Source organism: Lotus japonicus, chromosome 5, assembly GCF_012489685.1.
Source record: "Lotus japonicus ecotype B-129 chromosome 5, LjGifu_v1.2".
Taxonomy (NCBI): Eukaryota; Viridiplantae; Streptophyta; class Magnoliopsida; order Fabales; family Fabaceae; genus Lotus; species Lotus japonicus.
In genome coordinates, this window is record NC_080045.1 from 24,842,921 (window position 1) to 24,855,222 (window position 12,302).

A 12,302-nucleotide genomic window follows, 5' to 3' on the forward strand; every position below is an offset into this window, starting at 1 on the left:
GATCTCATACTCTGTATCTATACCGATACAAAACCTCAAGGAAACAGAAATGGGTAAAATTGAAGTTTTGGGATTCTATTGAGGGCTGCATCTACCGTGAGTCAGTTTGAAACTGACACACGGTGCTTCAGTTTCATTTTTTCAGTGATTAGATAAAAATATCCTTATTTTCTTAATTTTTTCCTCCTTGCTCCTTCCACCATCATCATCCTAGATTTTCCAGATCTTGTTTGAATATGAACAATAAAGGATTATTATCTTATTTATCCTTATCTAAATGCAATTCTAATCCACATGTACCAAGAAAACCTTATAAGGAAATAATACTACACACAAATCAGCAACACAAAAAGTTCTAAAGTTTGAAGCTAGAAAATAGCAAAATAGCAAGAAGAAGATTCAGCTATACCGCAAAAACAACACCAGCAACCCACAAGTACTCTCCCATCAAGCCAACAGTGTCCCACTGAGGCCCCTCAAAGAAATCCATTTCACTGCCCGGAAGCGCACGATCGGAGTACCCATCATTCCCTGTGCCGGCGCCAATCTCCGCCGTCCACTGCGGTTCCTGATCAGTGGTGGTGGTGGTTGATTTGTGAAGGAGCAAACAACGTGCAGGTTTGGAACGACAGAGTATGTGTGAGTACTGGGGTGGGGTAAGGCTCCGGTAGACGGTGGAGGCCGGTGGCTGTGGCAGATCTGGAAGATTTTGATGGTTTGATGGTGAGGGTCACTGGATGTGGGCTGCGGAGGTGGGCGGTGGGGGAAGGAAAAGGGGTGGGGTGGGTTGGGGAAGAAGAAGGGTGTTTCTGTAAATTAAGATATAATTAACAAATGAATTATTTTAATGCTAATTTATCTGAACCGTTAAAATTTAAAAATATCAGATCCAACGGTGCATATGAAACTGAAGCACCGCCGTGTGGGTACAACAGAATGGGAACAATTGAAGTGTTACGACATCTAAAATAGCTTTATTGGTCTAACTGGCTTCCTATGTAGAATCTCCTACTAATGCTGTTTGGTCTATCTGTGAATTTCAAATGAAAACACCCACATTGTTTAAGTCAAAGGAGAAATCTTGGTTTATAAATAATCTAAGTAATGCTGCAAAACTAATCATTATTTGGATAAATTAAGAGCTGATTTTTGAAAGAAAGTTTAGGTAGATACACAATCCACACACAGAATATTCTGCAAAAAGACTTATTTCTTCTGTTCATCAAAAAGTATTTGTCCATCTTTTCTTCCATTTTGTTCGTTACTTTATTTGTGGATACAAGATGGAACACTTAACCTCCACGTTTTACCACACTCTTCTATATCCTTTCTTTCAAATGAGGCGCATAACCTTCTTACTTATTCCTTTAGAGTTTAGACTACATCACAAGCATCTCAACAAAGAGGCACGGGAAAAGGGGTCAAAAGTGAACACAACTATATATATGCTGATTTCTAACCCCGTGAGAGTACAACTACATTGATCTGCTTTATTAGCCTTGAGCATTTCAAAGCTCAAACTCATCATGCCATTCTCCTCTGCCCAAAACTTTTTCCAAATGGGAAATTTTCCATATAGCAGCTTTTTGTCTAGTGATATTTTGCCATCTCTTGGAGCCCGAATCAACCAAGAAACTAGGCTTCGAAGTTACATAATTTCCCCTTTCAGTCCACGTTACAGGTGATGATGATAGCTCATCATACTCACATCTTCACAATAGTGTTACTTCTTTGATTCTGTAATTGTTTCGTGTCTCATATATATGCTGTTATTGCAGGGCTTGGGAGATGTTGTTGATTGTCCTGGTCATTTACTCTGCATGGATTTGCCCATTCGAATTTGCCTTTCTTCCTTATAAGCAAGACGCACTCTTCATCATAGACAACATTGTCAATGGCTTCTTTGCCATTGACATAGTGCTGACATTCTTTGTTGCATATCTTGATAGCCACTCTTACCTTCTTGTTGATGATCCTAAGAAAATTGCAGTGAGGTAAATACTCACTCTGTTTTTCATTCATACCTAAGAAAATTGCAGTGAGGTAAGTTCTTCTTACCTTCTAATTACTCAGTGACATTTTCTTTAATTTAGAAAATAAGAATATGTTCTCTTTTCCATTCATCCGCACATTTAATCACATTTTGTTTGTTGGAATGTCAAATTGTTCATTCCAATGTGTTTTATGTGAATGAAGGTGGAGAGTTTAATTAACAATAATGTATGCTTTGTTCACCAATCAATTCCACCTCCACCTTGAGAGGCACTGAAGAAATAACAGATAAATAAGTGATGTGATATGTGATGTGACGGGAATTGGAGAGAGAGATAGGAATTAAGAAAAATTGACTGGAAATGAGATGAAAGAAAAGTGATGTGTATATGAATCATTATTCATTTAATTAAGTACAGGTTCTAAGTGATTTGACATTTTGTTTCCTTAAAAGCCAAATTATTAATTTCAATGTACTTTTACTTTATTTGATTGGAGGTAAAGAAGTGGACTTAGCTATCACATTTTTATATGAATGGTAAAACAAACAAATGGTGAAGACCGAAAGAAACTTTGTTTTTTACTTGATTGATGAAACTCCACCAAACTTGCAGGTACATATCTACCTGGCTCATCTTTGATGTGTGTTCAACTGCACCTTTTCAATCCATCAGCCTCCTCTTCACTGAACATAGTAGCGAGATTGGCTTCAAAATTCTCAACATGCTTCGGTTATGGCGTCTGAGACGAGTTAGTTCTCTGTTTGCAAGGTCCAAAACCATTATATAACCTTAATACCTTATGGTTTTGCATTTCTTCCATATCACAATGCTTACTAGCTTCTGTGATTTCCTTCAGACTCGAGAAGGACATTCGCTTTAATTACTTCTGGACAAGGTGCTCAAAGCTCATTGCTGTAAGCTTCTAAAGCCTCTGTTTTTGTTTGGCTACATAAATAAAATGTTAAATATTTATTTTAATAATATCTCTCTTTTTTACATATAAAAATGATAATATCTCATTTTACTTTATCATGGTTTGTTTTTCTTTTTGATTTAGTATTTGATAAGGTTGATGGACAAATAACAAACCAAATTTTTTACCATTTAATTAGTGTCAAGAAGAATATGTGTCAGAAAATAAAGGATCAAAATGAAGTATTTCAAATAAAAACTAAAACTAAATTTTGAGATAAAATATTCTTTACCCTTTTTGTTTTTTTTTCATAATTTCAAGGTGAATATATATCATTTTCATCCTTAAGAATTGAGTGTCACTTTCATCAAATTTCAGGTTACCTTGTTTGCTGTACACTGTGCTGGATGCTTTAACTATGTGATTGCAGATAGGTACCCTGATGCCAAAACGACCTGGATTGGTTCAGTGTACCCAAATTTTAAACAGCTAAGTCTTTGGGATAGATATGTTATATCTATGTATTGGTCCATTGTCACACTTACTACCACTGGCTATGGAGATTTGCATGCTGAAAACACCAGAGAGATGTTGTTTGATATCTTTTACATGTTGTTCAACTTGGGATTAACATCATACATCATTGGAAACATGACAAATCTCGTAGTCCACTGGACAAGCCATACAAGAAACTTTGTATGTTCTCTCAAACTTGAGATTCTTCTATTGCTTAATTTATTCCTACTTGCCAACAACTTTAGATATTTCAAATGTTAGAATTAAAATAAGTTAACATGAGGATGTAGAGCTTGTTTTATTTCTATTTTAGTTTTCTGTATTTAAAAATAATTTTTAACAATTTTTAAAATTTGTTTGTCAAAAGTTTAAATGAAGTGTCTTACAACGTTACAAAGTTTTAATTTAAAAACTAAAAGTAGAAAACATTTCTGAGTTATATTGAGATTTTATTTTTAAGAATGAAAAAAATTATAACAGTTTTTAAAAACAGGGTATGATAAATAATTTTCTCAATTTTGAAAAATGGGAAACATTTTTTAAAAAATTGTGACGAACATTACCTAAGAGTATTTAATATATTTTCTAGAATATTTTCAATAAAGGTAGAAATAGACTTGTGCTTTAATTTACTTAAACATGTCTGACCTACTTAAAATGTTTAAGGCCTACGTCTGACTTGTTACCTGTTATGGACTTCTGTTTAGATTTGAGTTTGATCAATTTGAAAGTCCGATTTAGCCTGGTAATCTATTTAAAAGCTTATTTTAGAATAAGACATTTAAGTAAACCGAAAACTTTATTTGTAAACATTTCAATAGACTTATATGTCAATGAGATAAAATATATTAAAATCATTAGATAATTTAAATCAAAATAAATAGTTCATCAATTCATTTCTAAAGGAATTTATATGGTTAATCATTATATTTGTTTTTTGAAAACTGGTTAATCTAACATGTTTAAACATATAAATATATAATTTTAAGATATCTATTATCATAAAAATGTAATGTAAAAATAATGAAATATATTTATATTTAAAATAACTATAATTATTTAAAATTTAACTTAAATAGATTAGTTTGTTAGGTTTACTAGACTTTCTGAGTGACCTAATAAATAGACTTTTAAAAAGTCAACTTGTCTATTTATTAATTTGGTCTGGATTGTCATGAGTCTAATGTAGTATAGGTCATAGACTTCTATCAGCAGTCTGATCTACTTGCATCCATAATTTTCAACTGTTTTAAAAATGGAAAATTACACTGACCTCCCCTCTGAGGTTTATTATTGTTGCACTGACTTCTCCACTATTGTTTGACAAGACACTAACCATTTTCATTTTATCAAAAACTATTGCACTAACTTCCCTTGAGATTTATTGTTATTGTATCAACCTCTCTTAAGATTTATCATTGTAACACTCATCACCCATCTATTATCAAATAAAAGTTCTATGAAGGTGAGGAAGTCAATGCATTTTTTCTGTACATCGGAAATATAGTCAATGCATTTTACACAAGAGAGAATAGATAAGTACACCCTCCGTTCCAAAATGTAAGTTGTTTTAGAATTTGTACTCCCTCCGTTCTTATATAACTGACATTATTTCTAGCTGAATTTTGTTCCTAATTATTTGCCATTTTACAAAGTTCAAAAGAACATTAATTATACTTTACCAATTGTACCCTTCATTTATTGTGGTAGGAAAACTGAAAAGTTAGAATTAATAAGAGAGATAAAAGGATATAATAAGAAGTTAGATTGTAATTTTAATAAAACAAGAACATTAATTGTTATTTCTTACTCCCTCCGTCCCTAATTATAAGCTAAAGTTGTAAAAATCACGTTTATTAAGAAAGGTTTAATTGATGCATTGGTTTTTGAAAAAAAATGTACAACTTTTCATGTTTACCCCTATTTAAGATAGAACTTTTTAATTATTATACTATGAATAGTGCTCCACTACCAATAAATGCAAGGGTAAATATGGAAATAAATATTAGCGTTTACAACTTTAGCTTATATTTAGTGACAAAACATAAGTCTCAACTTTAGCTTATAATTAGGGACGGAGGGAGTAATACTTGTGCAACAACTTTAAAGTATCAGTTATTTAGGAACGAAGGGAGTACTATATTTCAAAATACTCCTAAACCCTAAACCTAAAACAACATATATTTTAAAACGGATGGAGTACAATAATGATAAACCTTAGAAGTGAGTGTAATTTGTCATATTAAAAACATGTTAAATAAACTGTTTTTACTGTAATAAATGTTTTTAAAGGGTTTCACTCTTTAAATTTATCCTTAAAATAAATCCGGAATCTCGATAATCATTAGATTCATTACCACTAACAAAAAGCTTGAAAGTTTTGATTCTACATTTAATGTTGACCTCAAATCAAGCATAACTTGTTTATGGTTTCATTTGCCGTTGGCCCCATAGCTTTCAGCTATAAAAGGGAGAGATTAACAAGAATGAATACCCCTTAAAAATGCTGAAATATTACCCATCAACTTTTTATTGTTTTCTAAGACTTTTCAAATTTTCATATTTTGAAACGTTTATGATAGTATTCTCATTATCCACATATATATATATATATATATATATATATATATATATATATATATATATATATATATTGTCTAATATTTTTTTATGCGAGCTGTGTGAGCATGATGAATTAAGCAGATGAAAAAACAAAATAGAATATAACAAAAGATCATTCGATCCACATTTTTCTCCTGTGTAACGCGTAAATGTTTTTTGTGAAACTGAAGTATCGAATCTTACAATTGGTCCCATAAAAAGTAGTATTTTATGGGAGGATATCACCACAAAATATATGTTTACTAGATCATTTTCGATTTAATGGCTTGATGCCATTAGATGCCAGAATTACTGAACTCATGCCATTTTTTTTTTCACGACAACTCATACCAATTGAAGGATGTGATAAACATCTATGAGAATAAAAAATTATGCCAATTAATTTTGTCGTGTAGTGTGGACAGTTTCTTTAATTCCCACCTCTTATCGAATTTGATATATATCTACACTTATTTTTCATTCATTTTATTAATTATAATAGTTTTTCTTATTATTACATCACATATCTAACTTCTATCCCTTTCTTTATCTAAAAGTGGATGGAGAATGAATGTTAATAAAAAAAACTCCTAATGCTAAAGTTAAAAGTAAATTTAGTGGCTCTTGATGTGGGGATTTATCGCTTTTAAAATAAAATTATCAATCAATTGAGATTTGAAGGATATTATAATTTATTATACATCTATGTGATGACAACCAGAACAGTTCAACGCTTATGAATAGTTGAGATTATTTATTTTACTACTAACTTGATCGCTTTAGTTTCATTTTTCAGTTTCTATTATAGAATGCACAAATTTGAATTGGCCCGAAAGTTATCTTATTCTTCACAAACTTTCATTTTTGCATTGGTAATATATTTAAAAAGTATTGACAGATATGTGCAAATGTATTTGTCCCTCTAATGAATAGATCATTGGTTTTGATGGAACAGAGAGATACAGTAAGAGCAGCTTCAGAATTTGCATTGAGAAATCACTTGCCACATGATGTACAAGATCAAATATTGTCACACTTGTGTTTGAGGTTCAAAACCGAAGGATTGAAGCAACAAGAAACAATAAATGGCATGCCTAAGGCCATTCGTGCGAGCATTGCATACCATCTATTTTTCCCAATTGTGCAGAATTCCTATCTCTTCCAAGGAGTCTCACATGACTTTCTCTTCCAACTGGTACTCCTTAACATGCCTTATTTGTATTCCTCATAGCAATTACCATGTGTCTATATCAACTCTTTAGTGGAGATAGTGGACTTATCAGTTAATTATCTGTAATGAGAAATTAATAGCATGTTTAGATCAACTTTTCTTTTTCTTGAATCAATTTTGAAGTTCAAAAGCTACTCACATGAGCTTGTCCCCAAAATCGGTTCAGGATTTAGAATCAATAATAAAAGGTTTTCCAAACATGCACTAAATTGGTAAAGTCTGATGTAATTAACTATTTCAACAACAGGCTACTGAGATGGAAGCTGAGTATTTCCCACCCAAGGAAGATGTTATACTACAAAATGAGTCTCCAACGGACCTATACATGATAGTTTCAGGGGCAGTGGTGAGTGAGCTAAAACATAAATATTCAATTACAGTCATTACATCTAAAAATAATTCCCAATAATTGTAAGAATTGCTTTTCTCATGATTAATTTTAACTGTTGTAGGATCTCATTCACAGTGTTGATGGTCATGATCAAGTATGTATACCACTACATTCAAAGATTGTAGATTTACTTTTGTTTATATTTAGAGTACACCATGAAACCTCTTCAATATAACCTCCTAACTTTGACATCAACAATTTAGGTTATGAAGAAGGCAATTGCAGGAGATACATTTGGAGAAATTGGAGTATTATACTATAGGCCACAACCTTTCACAGTTCGGACCACAGAGCTTTCTCAAATTTTAAGACTCAGCAGAACTTCATTGATGAATGCCATACAAGCGAATCCAGAAGAAGCACCAGTTATAATGAAGAATCTTTTAATGGTAATAAGGATATAAGAATTAGGCTGCCTTTTAAAAAAAATATTTGAGTGTTAGGGTAAGCTTATGAAAGTAGTTTACATACCTATCTATAAGTGTTTTAAGTTTTTGCTTATCGTAAGTGCTTCTTTAGTACATCGGAAAGATAAATTACACCCACCAGGAATCGATGCTTAGACCTCCCCCTACCCAACCCATATGTCCCCCTGTTTACCTCAAAATAAGAATTGTTTTTTTTTGATAATATGTTATCCCTAATGGAAAAAAAAAGCTTTCCTTTGTTTTTAATGATTTGTTATCCATATTGACAGATGATGCTGAAGGAGCATGAAGAGCTTGGTTTTGAATATCCAGCTACTGACCCTGGATTAGCGCTTCACCAAATGCATCATGGGAACAACATTAGAGGATGTTTTTGTCATGGATGTACAAAAATTCTAGATTCACATGGGGAAACCAGATTGCATGACATGATTTTTGAGAATGGCAAAATAGATCTTAATGATGCTGATGCAAAGAGAGGTCATCAAGAAATGGTTCAAATTCAGCTAGAAAAAGAAGCAAGTGAAAAGCACCTAGGTCCCATAAGATGGAAACAGAAATCTCTAGCAGCAGAAAATGAGAAGACATTAGATGGTCACATAATAGAGTTTATGGAGCCAGAAATCCTTAACCACGATAGGAGTGACCCAATCAGAAAAAGAAGAGAAGATTTTCTTAGAAGTACCAACTTCCCATTAGGAAAAGTACACACAAGTGCCCATTCAAGTAACTCTAACCATCCAATTGAAAGAGAAGCACCAATATCCATCAACAAGAGAGTTACCATCCACTCACTAAGCAAACACAGAACTACCTCAGAGGGACAGTATGGGAAGTTGATAACCTTGCCTGATTCATTGGAAGAGCTTCTCAGGATTGCTGGTAAGCATTACTTAAAAATACTTAGAAATTAAAAAAAAAGGATTTTGCAAAATTTAATCACAAGCATAGGATATCTGCTAGTATTTATGGGTCTAATACTATTCTGTGCACAGAATGGTATGCACTTCTCTTATGTTCTCATTCTAACTATCAACTTGTGAAACTGCAGAAGAGAAGTTTGGAGGCTTCAAGCCTACAAAAGTCATCAATGCAGAGAATGCAGAGATAGACGATATGAGTGTCATTCGAGACGGTGATCATCTCTTTTTTCTTAGCAGTGACAGTGAAATTTTGAGTTCATGATCTTAGCCAAGTATAGATATAAAGCTAGCTTTGAGCTTTCAAGTTCAGGAATGTAATGATAATAGCTAGTACAGAAACAGATGGCATAAACTGTCATTGGAGATGTTGATCATCTCTTTCTTCTTTACTGCAATACAGAAAACTTGTGTTCATGTGATTTTGCCAAATGCAAGTCATAGTGAAGGTATGGTATAGCTGCGTAGGTGATGATAATCGGAGAATCATATACTCCCTCTATTCCTTAATATAAGAAAAAAGCAACTACTTCATACCCTTTAAAAAATCTAGTTAATTTAGTTAATTGCATCAAAGTTGTCCTCAATTTATATCAAATTTCCAAAATTACCTATAACTCACTTTTCTTAATTTCTATACATTATTAATGTTTGAGATGTGCTATAACTAAAATTTGTAACTACAAATGAAATTGGCTATATTTATAATGTGGACACTTTCCAATTGAAGTAATTGCTTCTAGCTTTATAGGTTGATGAGTTGCCTGATGTTCCAGAGTAGCACCTCATTAGTGTCCTATTATGCCATACTTGAAAGTACCTTGTTCTATTGCTTTTGCCTGTGAGTTATATTATTTTTAATTTATGACCTGTTGCTCCAAATTACTAAATGATCCAGATCAATATGAAAATTTACTCTATTATGGGGTTGGAATACATATTAATTCCTTTTAATATCATTACCTTTTAATTCCTTTTACTAATTAAATTAGTAACATAACAGATAATCACAAGAATGTACCTGAATGATAGTTAATTCAAGTGGTAAAAGCTGGGGAGATATTGATTGGGAGAGGAAGATCCATGGATCAATCTCGGGTGGGTGGTAGGTGTAATTTATCTTTCTGATGTAAAAAAAAAAAATTTAATTACTAGAACAACATATAACATATATAACCAGAGGTAAAGAAGACCCATAAAAGATCCGATTCAATTATGGAGGACTGAAATTTTCCAGTATAATGTGCGCAGATACTGAGAGATTAAAAGCCCTTTGAAATTGTGAATCACAAAGACAAACATAACAGATCAGAAGTTTTAATAGAAGTAGAACAAGCTAATATAAACAGTACTATACGACTAGCTATTGAAATAAATTTCAATCAATTCAAACTCATTTGCAATACAAACTATCTTTTTATGCAAGACCACTCTTAAAGCCACATCATTAAATTTATAAAAACACCCTAAGACGACTTTTGATCCTTTTACGACATATATATGTGACAATTGCGTAGTTTGGATCCACAATTTTTGCAAGCCTGCATTAATTCCAACTGCTATTAGATATCATCATTGAAGTAACATTGAAACAACAAGATTCAAGATGTTGTGAATCTAAGAAACCTCACCATGTGACCACATCCAAAGGCCAATTCTTTTCCCTTTGTTTGACAAATATCACATACCTACATATATAATTTTATCATCAAAGCAGATTAAATGCAAATCCATTCAATAATTTCATTGCTTTCAATCATATATATACATACAATTTGGTTTTGGATTTGTGACTCATCTTGCATAGGAGGAAAATGTGCTCGTGACGCAGGCGGAGAATCAAGAACTGGAAACCGTGTATGTGACATATCCTGATCAGAATAACTTTTCATTAGAACAAAGTTGAAAACACAATAAATTTATTGTAGTTATGCAACTTCTAATTTGACAAGAAAGCAGACCTCTTGATTCAATCATATATACATACCATTTGGTATCGCGGCTGATATCCGATAAGGTCCAGATAATTTGGCCAATTATGTTTGTCCGAGAGGGAAATACACAAGTAGATAATTAAAAAAAGAATCAATAAAACGCCAAGAATGACTTCCAACAATGACTTCCTCCATCGGAGGAGCAACGGGAGCAAAAGCAGCTTCTTTAACCAAGGTGCTTGCTTTCTTAAACACTTTGTCAGTGAAGTTAACAAACTACACAAAGAGGAAACGTGAACAAAGTGATGGGAAACAAATCAATGCATATTTGTCACTCAAAATTTCGAGACATTATATTATACCTGAAAATTATCAAAATTGCGTGCAATCGATTAGGTTGAGAAACATCTTCATCTTGAGATTGGAATAAAATCTAACGAATTAGCAACGAGCAAAGGTGAACACGTACAAAATCCCATAAAGTTTAAGAAACCCTACGCATGCAGTAGAAACTAAGGTAACCGAACAACTAGAAAGTTTCAGTGTGAACCGACGAAAATAAGAAGTAAGAAGTGAACAGTTGTGAACAAATTAACATGTTATTGACCAAGTGAAAAAACCTAAAAAAAAAGAACAAAATTGCTTGAAGGAATTCTATCATCTATAATCTATAAAAAAAAATTTCAAATAATCTATAATCTATAATTTATCTATATATAATCTGTACTTTATCTATATTCTATACTTTATCTATGTTTTTTTTCTTTTTGATAGGCACTATACTTTATCTATGTATAATTTATCTATGTATAATCTGAAATAAAAATAAAAATGAATTGTGTAGTTAAAAGGAAAGAAACATAAGGATTGGAGAGACAGAATAACATACGCTAGGTTTATTCCCGTTTGTCCGTGCGATGCACGGATAATTTTTTACGAACTACAATGTTAATTACAATTATTGAGTATTTGATATATATGGAATAATACAATTTTCTAAGACATACAATTTTAATTAGCCAAACACTTGTACCGTTATTATCTTATGTTTATGTTTAAATATTTTATCTTTTTTATATATACGAATTATGAGTTTTAAATGTTAATTGTGTTTGACCCCCTTGTCGACTTGTAATTTAGCGCAGTCTTGGCTGTAAAAGATAAAAAGTTGGCTGAAATATAATAACATATTAGACTATGAGGGAGATATTTGAAACTAAAATTGTATACATATCTAAGAGTAATGATTTATTCATTTCACTTTCATCCTATCTCATTTCCTCACATTTCTCTATTTTGTTTTCTTATATATCTAAGGTGGATGGGGATAAGAAATGTCAACAAAACATTATTCCATGAGTCCAAACCACTAAA

At 32.2% G+C, this 12,302-nt stretch overlaps 1 protein-coding gene and 1 long non-coding RNA gene across 2 annotated transcripts; one reads left to right on the top strand and one right to left on the bottom strand.

Annotated features, from left to right (window-relative positions):
- Window positions 1-1,403: 1,403 nt before the first annotated feature.
- LOC130720275 (potassium channel KAT2-like) lies at window positions 1,404-9,416 on the top strand. Its single transcript, XM_057570900.1, has 11 exons — window positions 1,404-1,681; window positions 1,779-1,994; window positions 2,607-2,762; window positions 2,851-2,908; window positions 3,286-3,603; window positions 6,980-7,219; window positions 7,503-7,601; window positions 7,708-7,740; window positions 7,850-8,035; window positions 8,344-8,956; window positions 9,126-9,416. Exons 1-11 carry the CDS (start codon window positions 1,527-1,529, stop codon window positions 9,257-9,259), a joined length of 2,208 nt encoding a protein of 735 aa, XP_057426883.1. The 5' UTR covers window positions 1,404-1,526; the 3' UTR covers window positions 9,260-9,416.
- Window positions 9,417-10,291: 875 nt separating this feature from the next.
- Window positions 10,292-11,518, bottom strand: LOC130716606 (uncharacterized). The gene is made up of 5 exons (XR_009012094.1): window positions 11,291-11,518; window positions 10,982-11,204; window positions 10,767-10,865; window positions 10,626-10,682; window positions 10,292-10,535 (listed from the first exon to the last, which is right to left on the bottom strand). It is a non-coding gene; the product is annotated as an uncharacterized LOC130716606 (long non-coding RNA).
- Between the last annotated feature and the right edge of the window lie 784 nt (window positions 11,519-12,302).

What these genes read in the sequence shown, in the direction of transcription:
- LOC130720275 (XM_057570900.1), top strand. Translation starts at nt 1,527, where the DNA reads ATGCCATTCTCCTCTGCCCAAAACTTTTTCCAAATGGGAAATTTTCCA. An exon ending in ATGACTTTCTCTTCCAACTG is followed by an intron (nt 7,220 to 7,502) that starts GTACTCCTTAAC and finishes TTTCAACAACAG; the next exon opens with GCTACTGAGATGGAAGCTGA. An exon ending in TAATGAAGAATCTTTTAATG is followed by an intron (nt 8,036 to 8,343) that starts GTAATAAGGATA and finishes CCATATTGACAG; the next exon opens with ATGATGCTGAAGGAGCATGA.